We start from the raw sequence: 17294 nt of genomic DNA, 5'->3' as shown, positions 1-17294 counted from the left end.
TTCGAAACATGTAAGAGCATGTCGATGTCCTTGAAATGTATCTTATATGAGCTTCAACGTTTTTCAACTCTCCTCAATTTGCAAGCAGCAATTCACAGGCACATTTTTACAGTACAAGATGTAATATATGCAGAGATAGTCATTGTACATCGTACCTGTTGTCACATGCAATGAAATACTGTTCACGAACCGGTGCTCTATCATATCCATTCATATTAACTTCATTGTAGCTCAAATCCTCGAGAAAAACATTCCCGAGTGTGTATGATCCCGACGTTGTAAACGAGGATGTATTATTTAGTGGAGAATCGGGGTACTTCTGATTGATAAAGTCACCGATAGAATCATTTTTCTGACTTGATGAGGTCCATTTTCCTGACTCTGACGCACAGCTAGATTAATTGACGTTTAGTTTACTTTGTGAAAAACATAAAGAGTGTGATTTTAACGATAAACACTATCATACCTCAGCATAAAAGTGAACTTCTCCTTAGCCACAATAATGGCTGTCGTACGTGATCAAATGCTCATCGAAACTGTGACGTCGCAAAATTTCGTTGTTATGTAGGTAGGAACTAAGTAGCGAATATCACTACTGACACTACCTGACACAATACCATCGAGCTTAGGCTGAAACAAGAAGTTCAACACGCAAGGTTTGCAGCAACATGGTGTAGCATTTTGCCGAACGAAAGAGCCAGGTAAGGGCATACTTTATTGTGTTATACTGTATTAGAGAAAGGCTCACCTTAAAGGAGGAGCCTCCCTTTAAAAGGGCGCTAATCTATGGCGGCATTCACTGTGTAACTGGACACCAAACTCAGGCAACACGTGGGCACACGCTCCAGAAAACGCCACTTTTTGTTTTTTTCCGGCCCCAAAAATGCAGACAAACTGCCAAGCGATCAACGTGAAGCTGTTGCCGATCGAACACTGTGGTTATATTCAAATTCTAACGCGACTGGAAGACGATTTTTTAGGAAATTCGACCGTTGGTGGTGGGAAATCAATGATTTGAGCCGACCGTCAATCCAACGCTTGTACGATCGGGAAAAGGTGACAAAAGGTTGCGATCAGTTTGTGTAGTTAATGTTATAGAAATCAAACATCGTATTTGCCAAGTGTTTGCCTGGGAGGAGAACTCCACTAATGTGAGAACCTGGGATTGAAAATTGCGGCTTTAATGAGCAATGTCGGTTTTGACATCAATCATGCCCATGACAAGTTTCGACACTTCACCCAACCAGCATTTTCTCGCACTATATCAAACTGGTGGCATTTACTCAAGTAGGTCCAAAAAGAGAATGATTTTATTCTCATGTCTGTGCAAATCGATCCAATTAGCAAAGTCCGCCTTTCCATTGTAGATGTTCTGTTTTTGTGCATTTGATAAGAAAAGCTTACGGCGGAGAATCCAAGTGTCAAGTCTGGAGGATAATATATACAAGCAATACAGTGTTTACAAGTGACATTATCGCCATCCAATATTAGGTTGAGTAATAATACAGAACATCATAATTTCTTGACAACGAAGTTGGGCTGTCATCTTTTTCGTTCCTTCCCGTTATGTTTACGCACCGTACCCATTGTGTTTCGTTTGTATGACTCATAACAACAAATTAAAGACAATCAGCTTTATATTTCCCGCTAAAATCAGCTATACCACAAAGTACCGGTAAGTTTTAAGCCAGAGACTTCTGTATATGCTCTGTCTGTCTGTCTGTCTGTCTCTGTGTCTGTCTCCCCACACTTCTGTCGCGCCCGTGTCCTGTGGTCATTGGAATTCGACTTCAACTATTGACATTCGGTTGACTCCAATGAGAATATTTAATTTCCATTGAAGGACAATTGCAAAAATACCTACTTGTGTACCACAGTCATTTTGCAATGCATTGATCGCTATGGAATTGATAGTTATTTTTCTCAGAAGGAAAGTTTGAAGGGAAATCATCAAAATTTCTCAAATCAATTTCATCTATAGGCATAATACTGTCATAATTAAATCGGTCTTCAACAAGAAGTTTAGCTATCTTTAGACTTTACTCTATCGCGATGGCTGCTTATTTGTAAACAGCTTAAACATAAAAAAGAAAAGACATGATACTTGCACAGACAGAGTTCCGACCATTGTTTCCTGTAGATTTTAAGGTTGTAAATAAAATTGCACAAGAGGATTATTCATCAATTACGGTGGAATAAACAAAAGTATAATTAGCAAACGTAAAAAAGAATTATAAAAATGTTATGTTATGGTTACAACTTAGATGCCGCATTCATGAAAGTTTCTTCTGATCTTTGTAATGCAAGATGTGAATTATTTGACACTCTACCTTTCCTCAAAATATCATTAGCAACTTCAAAAAACAATATAATCTGTGAAACCTTGAATGAATATTATCTACTACAAAATTAATTTGAAATTAGCGAATGACAACTCGCTGCGCTATCTCGCACAGTGGAAAATATGAGTGTCTGCAAACGTCAGAACAACGAAATATCTTATAATGTCTAGTCCGCATTGGCTGCTGTTCTCTTTCTGCTTCCTCGTCGTTTTACATTGTTACTGTTAGAGCGAAAAAAGGATACTTAATTATAATTATGTTTTTTTTTCTCGAAAATATAACTTCGACAGTAAAGTGAATAACTATTTCAAAACAAATTCTTTTTTCCATTACCTTAGGCAGTGGTCACATCTTCAACTAATATCATGGCTAAGCTAACCAGCGCCCAATCGCAGAAAATTCTGAGTAAAATTGGTGAAGATTTCCTATCTTGTGCAATCTGTCTTGAACAGTACAAGAATCCCAAGATCCTGCCATGCCATCACACGTTTTGTGCGGAGTGTCTGACGACATTCATGGGAAAGGCAAAAGAGCTTGTTTGTCCAACTTGTAAAACACCATGTCAATTATCTCATGGCGGAGTGGAAGAGCTAAAAAGTAGCTTTTTTATTAGTTCGCTGCTCGACATCATTTATCAGGGAATGCCTGGTCGTGATGACATACCCGGAGTCTGTGAAGGTTGTGGAGAAAATGCCGCCTCTCACAGATGTGTTGATTGTAGTTTAAATTTTTGTCAGTCATGCACTAAGCCACATAAAACGGTTCCAGCAACCAGAAACCACAAAGTTGTGGCACACAGTGAGTACGGCGATGGAAAATTATCTGACATTCTGCTTGATTCTACGGTTTACTGCAGCAGTCACCCTAAAAGTATGGTCAAGTTTTACTGCGACACTTGCCAAGTTCCCGTCTGTTTAGAATGCACTTTCGTTGAACATTGTGTTCCCACTTGTTCCCATAGAAAGCTGCAAGACGCAGCTGACGACTATACCATGAAATTAAAGGAAATGTTAGCGAAGCTAAGAGTGAAGGAAGCGAGATGCGAGGTAAGTAAATATGTAGCAGACGACTACAGAGATCAGTTGAGGAAGCATTGCCGTGAAGAAGAACAGAGTATAAGAGGGATGGCAGACGAGATTGTCAGGATGATGACACAGGAACAGCACAGACTGATCGAGGAGTTAAAAACAGTTTACGGGACAAAAGTTGAAAGAGCAGAGATGCAAATTGATGAACTGAACTTCAAATATGGTCAAATTTCCAGTGTACGTAGCCACATCGAAACTGTGATATTGCATGGAAGTGCCGCACAGCTTCTGTCTTCCAAGGAAGAGATGGTGAACAGCATCGAAAAATTGGCCATGGCAAAAACAACAGCGCTGAAACCACCAGACATTGTCAAATTCAAGGCCATGAGTGACATCGAAGAGCAAGGCATTCTTGGAATGCTGCAATCAAAAGTGAGTGTACAGCACTGTTCGGTTGAAAATATTTCTAAACAACTTTTCACCGGTGGCTCAGTTGACGTGATCATCAAGACTAGGGACAGCATGGGAAAATTGGTCATACCTTATGAAGAAGTCACTGCAAAGTTAGCAAAACGAGAGGGATCATGGGAAGACCTTGGCGTTTTCGACAATGAAGATGGTACACTTACAGTAACTGTGCATGGCCGAGAGGTAGGCATATATTGGGTGACAGTGGCAATTGCTGGAGAATTAGTACCAGGGGCACCCTTTGATATTATGATAACAAAAGGATTCATAAAGAATATCGGTATAACGGGCGAAGATACTTGTCAATTTAGTGGTCCGATGGGTATAGCCATTAACCGGCACAGCGATTTGGTCATATGTGACAGGGACAACAACAGAGTACAAATAATTGACAAAGATGGAAATTTCAAATTAGCCTTTACATTTTCGCATTTCAAGAAGCCAATCAGACCCTGTTGTATAGCAGTATCAACAGATAATGAATACTTCATGACAGATGTGGGGAACAGCCGAGTGATTGTCAGTGATGAGAATGGTCAATTATGCAGGTTCTTTGGTCAGGCAGACCTAAAATACCCTCACGGAATTGCAATCAGTCCTCTGGACGGCACTGTATATGTAACGGATTGGGATGGCAAGTTAGCAGGGACAAAGAAGGAAAACAGTCACTGTGTCCGGAAATTTACACGGGGTGGTCAGCACATCAAATCCATTGGAAAGTATGGCACAAAGCGTGGCCAGTTCAGAGGACCAGCATATGTCGCTGTAAGTAATCAGGGGGTGGTATTTGTTTCAGATTTTAATAATTGTCGTGTATGGGTGATCACAGCAGACTGTGAGTTTTTGTGTTCGATCGGCAGCCATGGTACAGACGAGGGTCAACTATGCGGGCCTTTGGGTCTTGCCATCGATGGCGACGGATATCTGTACATTACTGAGGTGACAAACAAACGTGTTCAGAAATTCACCAGCAGTGGTATATTCGTATCTCGTATCGACATGGATGAAGACGGACTCTGTAGACCACATGGCATTACCCTCACCAATGATGTTCCCTGTAGAGTGGCAGTGGTTGATCATGACAGGGACTGCATTAAAGTCTTTGCACAATAGTGGTGAAATGCAATCTACTTCCAAAACTGGCAGTAGACAATGGAACACCACCTGCTTCACAAACTGAAAACTACTCGATGAAATACCATCTACTTTCAAAACTAAGAAATTACTAATTGATTAAATCAAGGTGTTTACCAGAGGTACAAATGTGGTATATTTGAACTACAGGTTACATTTTTGCTTGATATTTTATATATTATATCATACCGCTATATTGATGGCGCAAATGCAACAATCCGATTGGTCGAGACTGAAAATAACTATATTCACGATATAGCACTGTTGGAACTCGCACAAGTTCTAAGCTTGGGAATAATTCATACTTTTACGTTCTATTCAAGAATTACACTATACCGTCAGCGACTTGTATACCACTCGGAGTTAACAAATTCACTTCATGTACGCAATCGATATATATATATATATATATATATATATATATATATATATATATATATATATATATATTATATATATATATATATATATATATATTATGTGCTGGTCATAATCTCGTGCAAATAAACTACATATTAGCATGATAGCTATTGTCATAAACAGTAGTTCTGAAGTTGTAAATTTGTCCGGATATACTGTAGTGCGAACATCATGTAATCGCTCTTACCTTACTCTACTCAAAGAAGCGTGTTGTTGCGAAAACAACAGCTTGACAACAACAGCTTGACAACAACAGTAACGACGAACTTATCCAGATAATCATATTCTTGGCACATGTATTAAAAGATTACACTGCGTATACTTAGACTTCGCGCCCTTGTACATTCGTAAAAGTCCCTGTAGAAGATATTCTATTGAAATTAGAAAATTGACCCCTTCCTCATAAAATCGTTAAATCAAGATACTACTTATCGTACTATCTAAGTGGGAAAGTGCTTTCTATAAATGTGAAGAAAGACGAATTTATTGTTCTTAATATACGTGAAAGGAGTGGAGATTCCAGGACAACTATTGGACCCTTTAAACCAATGGATTCTCTGTAAAGAACTGAGCTTGTAATGTCTTTACAGTGCATAATATCTTACGTGACAGCAAATTTGAATAACCTCTAATAATCAGTTTTTACCTTCCATTGTACGAAAGCCGCAGTTATCCTTGTCGAAACTTGCATGATCAAAAGCTATTGTATTTACATTACAAAATATGCGTACATGTTTAATTCCTACTCTAATACATTTTAAGAGTCTTTGACTAGAAATAGTTATCTGGAAATGAAAAATCCTACATAGCTTTTTCGAGTTCAGTATGTTGTCAATGACACAGATGCATTGCTTGTACAGCGGCAGGTAAATACCGACTCTTCAGAGGTTAGTCAAATTTATTGTGAGGTGATCAACATATAAACAATGATCTTAAAATACAAATCACCACATTTATTAATGTCTCGGCTTTCAGGAAATATATACGAAATGGGATTACAAACACAGTTGTTTGCAGAGAACTCATGGTTCATAAGGGTCCAATACTTGTCCTGGAGCAATAATGAAATGCGTTCAGGGGTTGTATCGAACTCTTAAGTGGGATTCACTGTCACATGTACCATGGCTTTCTCACTAGCTGCATTTAATACTATGTACAGCTATAAACCACGTAACAGGGTTGTTTTACAATATTTGAAATTCACAGTGTCTTGCATCCTTTACTTATATCCTATGATACCATATCATTAGGTGCCATGATCAGCTGCACCTTATGGCTTTAAAATTTTGTTATACCTGCATATGATAAATTTGACGATTTTCATGAAATGTCTTCAAAATACAAAGTAGATGTAATAAATTCATGAATATATATTTTTGTCTGTATTGTCTTTGTTATATACCCCTGACATCGCATTGCTTTTCCTTCTACCTCATGTATCATTGAAAATTTGCATATATATATATATATATATATATATATATATATATATATATATATATATATATATATATATGCCTTCCCTCAAGTATTATGTCTATCTGTCTGAAATATTAAAGGCATTTCCGGAAAAATACAGCAGGGTGATATTCTACCATTGAGATTCATTGTGAATGAAGCACTGTGCAGTTTTTAATGATTGGTTTTGCCAACTATCAGACATGTGTGTTATCTGCTATCGTCAACCTAGTTACGACACATGCGCATTGTCAAAGTTCTATAAACTACGACTGCGCATAAATGTGGGTGGCAACTTACTAGGTATGTTCAGGGTGTATTTAGGTTAAAAAATGTCGGCCGAGAAAAGTAAATGCTGTGCTAAAAAAGTCATCTGTATTTATATATATATATCAAAATGTGATATCATTAACATGAACAAAATTGACATATGTTATGTTATGTTATTTGTTGTACTTTCGCCGTCCAATTTTACCTCTTAGCATAGGAGCGAAGCGTCTCTTTGACACCATTTTTTCCACCGTACCAAAATGGCATTTTGTCAGTATTTTTCCGAGTAGAATCCGTAACAAAATACAGATAGATAAATCATCTAAAACTCAAATACTACTCTAGGTTGTTAAGAAGTTTGAAGAATTTTCATACTTGTTTTTCAATGTAAGTTAATTCCTATTTTTCTTGCTCAGTGCAAGTGTGAAACTCCGAATTTAGGGAGTTATTTTCGATTGCAACACAGACACATTCACCTTATTTCTATGTCATCAGTCTTCGTTTAGTAATGCTACTTAATTGTTTTCCTGTAGTGTGGTTTCAATCCGAATATTTGGCTTTCGCAGGCATTGATCATAGTCACTGTTACCCGGTGATTTTGGGTGGTATAAAACGTTGAGTACTGAGCTGGGCTTGAAAATCACTTTGGCAATTTGTATTGCTCCAACCGGTATACGGATCGGACAGACCCTGGCCAATTTTCCGCTATTTGGCCAATTATTTCCCTAGTAGAATGATACTAGACTGACTTTGCTCCTGTACCATGAATGATGTTAGTGTATTTGTCTGTATCGCCACCTGATTTAAATTTGAAAACTTAGGATGAGAACGCAGTAGTGAAAACGGAAACCTAAAAGTGATCTTGGGTCATTGAACATTCTGTAAATTGTACATTAATATGAAAAATTAACCGTCCTTGTATATGAAGCAATTTTCTTTGCATTCAAATTGTATTTTGCCACGGAGGATTGTTGTTTGACCTGATTTTGATTAAAAACCTCTGGTATAATATGTTTGTTTCTGTCTTTGTTTCATTGTTTATACTGGACTGAATCTGACCAAACCAGACGAAACCAAAGTTTACGACGTATTCTGTGTAGAGGGAAGTCGTACGTGTGTCTGACAACAAGGACAATGCATGCATGCATTTTATTTACTATGCTGAAGTGACTATTGTAAACATTAAGTGTATGTCCATACTACAGTGTAACTTACATGACCTGCAGCGATTTCCTCGATCATACATCCTACCTCTTCTCAAATTGCCACAAACATTTTAAGGGACGCCCACAGATGTGACGTTTGCAGAGATTTTCGTTCTGCATTGTACCTCTTGTTGCATGCAATAAAATACTGTCAGAAAATCTTTGTTTTATCATATACTTCCTTACTTTATAGTGGCATGGATCCTCGAGAAAAACTTTCTCGATTGCATATGATTTCTGAAGCGCATAACCGGAAGTGTAATTCCCGGTGGAAAATCCGGGTAATTTGGATCGACGAAACCAAGGACAGTATCATTCCATTGCCTTGATGACGTTCAGGAGTCCATTTTGTCGAACTATACTGTGATTATATTAATAGCATTTGTGAAAAATACAGCAAATGTGATTAAAACGACAAAACACTTTTACAACTAAGCATAAAAATGTACTTCTCATCAACTGTTATAATGATTGATGTACGTGATAATAATATGGTCGTGAAACTGTGACGTCGCACGATTAGGTTTTATCTAGCCAGGAACTGGGTGAAAATATCAATGTTAACTCTACCTTGCACCAAACACCACATAACGTAAGCTGAAACTATAAGTTTTTCATGCGACAAGACAACATTGTTTGGTATTGGTGCAGCATTTTGACCAGCGCAGAAGTCAGGTAATGCACTACTTTTTTACAGAAAAACTTGCTTTAATGTGTAGAGTCGGTGATATAAATGGAACCATGCAGCTAATGGTATTTTGACATCGTTTTGGTGACACACTTTGACACTAAAACCCACCAGACCATCATTTGCACTAGTTGCATTTACTCTTTATGACCAAAGAAGAGAATTACCCGTTTCTCCCCTCTGCCCTTATCGATTTAAAGTAACCAGATCTGCCTTTTCTGCTGTTTTTATCTTTTTTTTTTATTTCCTGCAAGACAAAGATATTTTTAAGCCAGAAGATCTTGATTTAACGTCTTGAGTATCATATGTACGCAGACTAAACAAGTTTTACAAGTAAATTTATTGCTATCATTTTAAGTTTAGGACGAGTTCACAATATAGATGCACGTTAATCATTTGACACTGAAGCCAGGTCGCTATCTTTTTGGATTCTTTCTGGTATCTTGTGTTTACGTATTGTTCTCACTCTGTCTGAAGCGACGCATCTTTAACCAATTAGATACAGTCTATTTTATACATTTCCACCAAAATAAGCCTTTTCACAGAGTAAGGTTAATTCTATACTTAAGTATGTGACATGTGTGCACATGTCATTGGCCAATATGTATGCTCAGATCCCACCGCAAACTACTGGAACTGTCTTATCACCAACAATAACACGAATACATTGGTAGTGGTTTACCACTTATTGCACCACTAGGCAAAAGTGTCTGTGACGGTAGAGTTTGAAGAATTAGAGCCCCCTTCTCTATCTCCTTCACTTGAAAGCCGCAAAAACCTTTATCACAAAAAATTAAAAACACATCTTGGTCATTGTCAGAATTACAGCTTACTCTAGTGGGCAACAAAATCGACGAATACTACACACTGTAGTAGCGTCACTTTGTAAAAAGAAATGTTGAAAAATATTTTTTGCAATATACACACTCATAATGCAGCATCGAAGTCATCTCAGTTCATGGCTAAGTTTGAGAACGTGGTGCATAATGTGGGAAAGCTATGCATTTGCTGCCTTTAATGAAATGTAATTATGAGTATAACAACCACAGATTAAGGCAGCATTCATTCAGGGAATATTTGTGCACGTTGTCTCAATAAATTTGTAAAGTGTGGTTGAATATTTGACCCGAAACTTCTTGGAGTAGAGCACAATCAATCGCTTGATCCAACAATGGCAAACTGTTCAGACTGTACATCTGATAGTTAATGACAAACGGGAGTGCAACTATATTTCGGTCTTAGAAGTTATGTTACTAGGCTTAATAACATGATAAGTTTGTAGAATAGAGGAGGTGTAAAATGAATCAGCCTTGTTCATGAGGTCAGTTACGTATGGTTTCTGTTGCATCTTTTAGAACCTTACGGATTATGTTATCGAGCAGTTATTTATTTACTATTGTTCAAACTGGAAATTTGAGTATATTTTGCTGTTGTCTAAATCTTGAATCAATGTTATCTAACAACTATGTCAGGTGAAGATGAAGGGCATTTTGAGTAAGTTTCGATACAGGGAATTTTTGAATGTGGGTTTAGTATATAGGACAACCTGTAAGCTAGATATATTCCTAAATATTTTGTGTACATAGGCTCTATTTCCAAAGTAAAGCTCATATCGTATGGTCTGTCATGTGGTCATCCATACTCGCCTTGCCATATTATAGTTCAAAGGGCTCTCATTAGAACATATATTTTCCATTCAGAGGACAATATGCAAAGACCTACACTATTGTCACTTGACAGGGGTTGTGCTTGGTTTGAGATTTGCAGTCTTTCCCAGAAGAGAATTTTGAAGAGAAGAATTTCTCAAGTCTGTTGTTACACAATCGCATACGTCTATCTGATATCTGCATGCCTTTTCATCGAATTTATTTACAGCACGTTCAGACTTATACTCCCTTGTTATGACAAATATGAATAAGAAAAAATGACAATTCTATAGATTCCATTTACTTAGCCCAAATGCATACATATTTTTCAGTAATATCACCCGCGCGTCAATTATCAGATAACGGTCTTTTACACAGATTAACATTTGTAAATAGGCTACCCAAATAAAAAAGACAGCATAACCAAAGCTACATCAAACATACATAAATAAAGTTTCGGCAATTGTTCCTGTAAATTCAACGATGTGATTGAAGTCGTACCGTTTTCGCTTCAACACCAAAGCTCTCTATCTCGTGGTTTGTGCGCCATAGTTGCTGAATTTTAGCGCAAATTGATAACATGGTTCGAAATCATTCCACATGCGACCCAATGCAATGGTACAAGAAGAAAAACCGAGCATGCTTCAGTCAATGAATGTCGATCCTTGCAAATAACAGGTTAAGGTGGCTAGCGTATGGTATGTGTATGTGCGTTGGCTACTCGACAGCTGCTATAATCGATGTAATATGTTAAAACAGAATCTGGTACACTCTAACAGAATGACATGTTGGACATCGGTAGGGATGACAAAAATACAAATCGTCTATAAAACATAAACAACATTGCTTTTTCGAAAACGTACGTCGCTGAAAAACAATGACACAAGGTCATATGAACAAGATGTAAAGAATTATGTATTTCACATTAAGAAGAATATATCAAATCGTGTAAGATTCACAAATTGTACAGCTTAGAACTGTTCCGACAATTCCTATCATTGCATTGCATTCCTCATCTTTTAAATCCTTAAGGGGATCCTGCCCAGTAGATTAACTGTTACAATATTTCATTATATTTTTTGTTCTACATGACAACATCTCGGATTGGACATTTTCAAGGCTGTAAATCAAAGAGAATTATGGATAATTAGTAGTCTTATGCCAAATATGTAAATTGCAGGCTGCTATCTTCACAGTGAATTATTGTAAATTTCCGAGTCCCTTCCCTAAAATATTTGATATAAGAAGCAAAAAACCTCATTGCACACTTTATGCAAAGTTATTATTGACAAATCAATTCTAGTCCGGGCTAATATGTTCATGCCTCAACAATAACGCAATACATTAAACATGTACCTACTGTGTAGACAAACTGAATACTAGGTATTTCCGTACGCCTAGGAAATTTCATGTTTTAAAGAAAAAATGTTGAAATTACGTTTTACAAACACAACAAAATTAAAGTAAACTATGGCAAAAGTTACAAAAAATGTACCTTTTAAGTATGAGGACAGCATCGTCATTGTTTTAACTCTAAGAGCTCTCGGACCAAAACCTTTTACAAGACGATTATTCATCAGTCTTCACGGAAGAAAACGACTTCTGTTAATGATAAATGTCAAAAACAACGATTTAAATTGTAATTTTGGGCTTACTATTCAGCGTTTTTTGGATATGTTCGGTGTAACATATTCGCCTCTCTAGCTTTCCCGAAAATGTTCATAAGAAAATTCAAACAGAAGTATAGTTTGTGAAAAATTGTATTAACAGTGTCTAATATAGAAGCAATTAGATATCGGCGCTTACATACTCGTCTCGCTATCTGGCACAGTACTTCGTTCAATACTGTGCCAGCCGGCTTCTTGTTGTGTAAATCAAGGAGAACAGGTCAATTTTGACCATTTTTGACGGTGAAGTATCTGTACACGAGTAGATACTTCACCGATGTTTTTGTTGTCCGTATAACTGAAGAAACTGAACGACTGACCTGTCTTGTATATCATATACTCTGGTGGACTGAGGAAATATGAGTAAAGGGTACAAACTGCAAAGGTCATTAAAAGAAAGATCTCGTAAAGTGTCGTGTATCATTGTCTATTGTCCTGATTCTACTCCTTCGTCGTTTTACATTGCAAATGTTAGAGCAATAAAACAATACTTCGTTATATTTTTCGAAAATGCAATTTTGAAAGTAAAGTGAACAAATCTTTCAAAACAAATTCTTGTCTTCATTCTTTTATGCAGCGGTCGTACCTTCAATTCACACCATGGCAAAGCTAACACGTGCCAATTCAATAAAAGTTCTCAGAAAAATTGGTGAAGATTTCCTGTCCTGTGCCATCTGTCGCGAACAGTACAAGAGTCCCAAGATCCTGCCGTGCCATCACACATTTTGTGGGGAGTGTCTAGTTAAACTTTCGAGAAATGCAACAGAGCTGGTTTGTCCTACTTGTAAAACGTCGTGTCAACTATCTCATGGCAGAGTAAACGAGTTGAAAACTAGCTTTTTCATCAGCTCGCTGCTCGATATCTTTAGTCAAGGAATGCCTGGTCATAAAGATATACCCGGAGTCTGTGAAGGTTGCCAAGAAAATGTCGTCTCTCACAGATGTGTTGATTGTGGATTAGATTTCTGCCAATCATGCACGAAGCCTCACAAGACTGTCCCAGCCACCAGGAACCACAAAGTTGTAACATACGGTGAGTACCGCGAAGCAATGTTGTCTGATATTCGGCTAGACTCAACAGTTTACTGCAGCAGTCATCCAGAGAACGCGGTCAAGTTTTTCTGCGACACATGTCAAGTTCCCATCTGTTTAGAATGCGCTGTCCTAGAACATCGCGTTCCCAACTGTTCCTATAGAAAGCTGCAGGATGCAGCTGACGATTACACCAAGAAGTTGGGAGAAATATTGAAGAAGATGAAAATCAAAGAAACAAGGTATAGGATATGTAAATCTGTGGCAGGCGACAACAGAGACAAGCTGACAAAACACTGCCATGAAGAAGAACAGAGGATAAGACGGACAACAGATGAAATGATCACAATGATCAGAAGGGAACAGCACAGATTGGTTGAAGAGTTAAAGGCAGATTATGCTTCAAAATTAAAAACAGCAGAGATGCGATGTTATGACTTCGAATTCAAACAAGGCACCATCTCCAGTTTATGCAGCCATATAGAGACTGTGATAACGCATGGAAGTGTAACACAGCTCCTGTCTTCCAAGGAAGAGATGGTGAACTGCATCGAAAAATTGGTCAAGACAGAAACCAAACCCCCAAAACCTCCAGACATTGTCAAATTCAAGGCCAAGAGTAGTATTGGAGAGGGTGGTATGCTGGGAATGCTGCAATCAAAAGTGAGTGTACTGCACTGTTCACTTGAAAATATACCGAAACAGCTGTTTACTGGCGGCTCAGTTGACCTCATCATTAAGACTAGGGACAGCACAGGAAAATTGGTCATATCCTATGAAGAAGTAACGGCAAAGTTAGCAAAAGGAGAGGATCCGTGGGAAGACCTCAGTGTCTTTGACAATAGAGATGGAACACACAGGGTTACAGTACATGGCCGAGTAGAAGGCACATATCGAGTGACAGTAGCAATTGCTGGACGAGAAGTACCAGGAGCACCTTTTGATATTCTAGTAATGAAAGGATTCATTACAGATATCGGTACAAAAGGCAAAGAAGAGTGTCAGTTTAGTGGTCCATCTGGTATAGCCACTAACAGACACGGTAAGTTGGTCACATGCGACACAAACAACAACAGGGCACAAATAATTGACAAAGATGGAAATTTCAAATCAGCCTTTACGTTCATGTCGTTCAAGAACCCAATCAAACCATGCAGTATAGCAATATCAACAGATGATGAATACTTCATGACAGACGTAGGAAACAATCGAGTGATTGTAAGTGATGAGAATGGACAATTATGTCGATTATTTGGTCAGGAGGATCTGAAGTACGCCTATGGAATTGCAATCAGTCCTCTAGATGGCAGCGTCTATGTCACTGACTGGGATGGATTGGTTGCAGGAACAGACAAGGAAAACAGCCACTGTGTCCGGAAATTTACACAGGATGGCAAACACATAAAATCTATCGGAAAGTATGGCACTAAGGGAGGACATTTCAGAGGACCTGCATTTATAGCTATAAATCGACAGGGAGAGGCATTTATATCCGATTACGACAACAACCGAATTTTGGTGATCAGCATAGACGGCACGTTTCTGTATTCGATCGGAAGCTGTGGCACAGAAAACGGTATGCTATGTGGGCCTTTGGGTATTGCAATTGATTGGCGTGGTTACCTGTACATTGCTGAGCTCAAAAACGGACGTGTTCAGAAATTCACCAGCAACGGCATATTCGTATGTCGTATCGACGGCGATAAGGACGGACTACGTTCACCATATGGTGTCGCTCTGATTAACACAGATCCCTGCAGAGTGGCAGTGGTTGACCACGACAATGATTGCATTAAAGTCTTTGCGCAATAATGGTGAAATACTACCTAATTCACAGACTTAAAACAACTAAGTGAAATACCGTCTACATCACAACCTGCAAATGGTGAACGGACGAAACTATACATGCGCTTGAGAAGAACACAATTTATATATTGACGCCACTGGTTTAACTGCTGAATATTTTACATGTTGATACAAAACAAGGAATATTTTTGCGTGGTATCAATGGTAATGAGCATGAATCCTGAATTTATAAATTGGTCCAGATGGATCGTGAACTGAACATCACCTTATTACTTGAACCTACAGAGGCACTCCACAACGAAATACATGTATGCCTAATGCTACAAAGTTTAAATTTACAGGGATGATTCCTTTTCAGTAACACAACAGCTACACAACAACGGTAACAAAAGACTTAATCAATAATTACAAGCAGAGCAACATTTATCTACACGTTACACTGTGTAAGCATAACGGTTGAAACCTTGGCGACATTTTATTGGGAGATGTTCATAACCTTTGTATATAAAGCCCACATAAAGCCCACATAGAAAGTATTATATCCTTGAAATTGAGAAACTGGATTCTCTATATGGAATCAGTAATTGAGATGTAATGTTTACTATCTATTCTACGATTGAATTAGGAAAAATGCTCTCTGTTTATGGGAATATTATGTAACTGTAAATTGTGGAGTGTGAAATATTCACAATAACGTGTTAAGTATTTAATGAATTGTAATCGTAGAATGTATCTAACTAACTGTGCGATTAACTATAAGATGATTTTCTTGCTAGCTTTGTTACTCTTTATTACAACCCAAAACTAAGTTACCCGAATGTTTTAACATTTTTGAATCTTTTATACATGTATCAATTGACTGTATCTTAGTCCCTGTAATGTACGACCTCTGATATATATTATTATATTATTATGCGACTTACATGGCTGTTGCTGTACAAGAAACGTTACATTTTTCACAAATGAATACTTCTCCGGACTTGTAATAGCCGTGAATAATAAATTGCATCTTACACCAAGATCAATTTTGCTGACAATCCAAATATTAGATAATCACACAAGGTAGACGGAGCAGATCGAAAATCCATCATGATACACTGAACAAAGCACAAAGAAAACACAGGATAAATAGGCTACGATACTTTGGTTTTGAAATTTGTAAATGTTTACCGTACAGAATTTGCTCCAGTTGTTTACACTCTTTTGTCGTCCATTTTGTCATCATAATACTTTTAATTAAGCAAGTGATTCACATCAGGTTTTTCCGTTAAAAATGTTTTTCAGAGAAATAGAATGGGCATAGCGACTGACAAATGACAAATACGTGTATCTAGCGTCTTACCTTTATATTGAAAAATTGAAATTCCAGTTGCCTTTAAAATTATGTTTTAGCCAAAATTTTAAAAGCCCCGCTTTAAGGTAGGGACGTCTTTATATGACGTACCAGTGTGTAAACAAAACCGTCGTGAGTGTGCCATACGGAAATTGTTTAAAACGTACACATTCTTCTCTGTTATTGCCGAAAACTGTTGTATGAAGTAATCCTGCTGTACACCCGATATGTATACAGGTTATTTTCTGTGTTAGTTTCTGATAGTTTATGAATATATTAGAAGGAAGAACAAGCTTCCTTAAAGGTTCCTTTCCAGCTGGTTTCCTTTAGAATAGTTCTGTAACCTAGCCTTACCTTACCCTAACACTGAACACTTTCAAGATCGGATCTGATGCGATTATATGACGTCTTTGTTTTAGCATGGTAATTACATTTTGTTACTTTTGATTTTTGTCTGAGCTGTTTTTCGATTAGAACCTCGGTACAGTATAATTGAAGTTTGGGTTGTCCGTAACTAGATATTGTTGTCAATGTTTATATTAAACTTCCTCTCACCTAATCAAACGAAACCAAGCCCACAACATATTCCTTTTAAGGGGGAAGTCGTAAGCTTGCCTGACTGTAATGCATGCATGCATTTGATTTTCTATGCGGAAGTAACTATTGGACATTTAAATATAAGGCATTGAAATTATAAAAAAGGCTTTTGGGATTTCTTCATTCTGATATTCGGGCGTGTCTGTTTTCAAGTTACACAGAGTGCTTCAAGAAACAGGCACTTTTTCACTGCACAAGAT

At 37.6% G+C, this 17294-nt stretch overlaps 2 protein-coding genes across 2 annotated transcripts; both read left to right on the top strand.

Moving 5' to 3' along the window:
- The first annotated feature begins 613 nt into the window (after positions 1 to 613).
- On the top strand, positions 614 to 5356 carry LOC139132485 (tripartite motif-containing protein 2-like). Its single transcript, XM_070698812.1, has 2 exons — positions 614 to 701; positions 2681 to 5356. Exon 2 carries the CDS (start codon positions 2708 to 2710, stop codon positions 4949 to 4951), a length of 2244 nt encoding a protein of 747 aa, XP_070554913.1. The 5' UTR covers positions 614 to 701; positions 2681 to 2707; the 3' UTR covers positions 4952 to 5356.
- A 3525-nt stretch (positions 5357 to 8881) lies between these two features.
- On the top strand, positions 8882 to 17147 carry LOC139133053 (tripartite motif-containing protein 2-like). Its single transcript, XM_070699454.1, has 2 exons — positions 8882 to 9000; positions 12904 to 17147. Exon 2 carries the CDS (start codon positions 12927 to 12929, stop codon positions 15168 to 15170), a length of 2244 nt encoding a protein of 747 aa, XP_070555555.1. The 5' UTR covers positions 8882 to 9000; positions 12904 to 12926; the 3' UTR covers positions 15171 to 17147.
- The last annotated feature ends 147 nt before the right edge of the window (positions 17148 to 17294 follow it).

The sequence above is a fragment of the Ptychodera flava genome, chromosome 5 (assembly GCF_041260155.1).
Source record: "Ptychodera flava strain L36383 chromosome 5, AS_Pfla_20210202, whole genome shotgun sequence".
In the NCBI taxonomy this organism is placed as follows: domain Eukaryota; kingdom Metazoa; phylum Hemichordata; class Enteropneusta; family Ptychoderidae; genus Ptychodera; species Ptychodera flava.
Note: the sequence above shows the minus strand (reverse complement) of the source record. Positions and strands in the feature narration are given on the sequence as shown.

Bases quoted from the DNA above. Each gene is read 5' to 3' on its own strand.
- LOC139132485 (XM_070698812.1), top strand. From the start codon at position 2,708: ATGGCTAAGCTAACCAGCGCCCAATCGCAGAAAATTCTGAGTAAAATT.
- LOC139133053 (XM_070699454.1), top strand. From the start codon at position 12,927: ATGGCAAAGCTAACACGTGCCAATTCAATAAAAGTTCTCAGAAAAATT.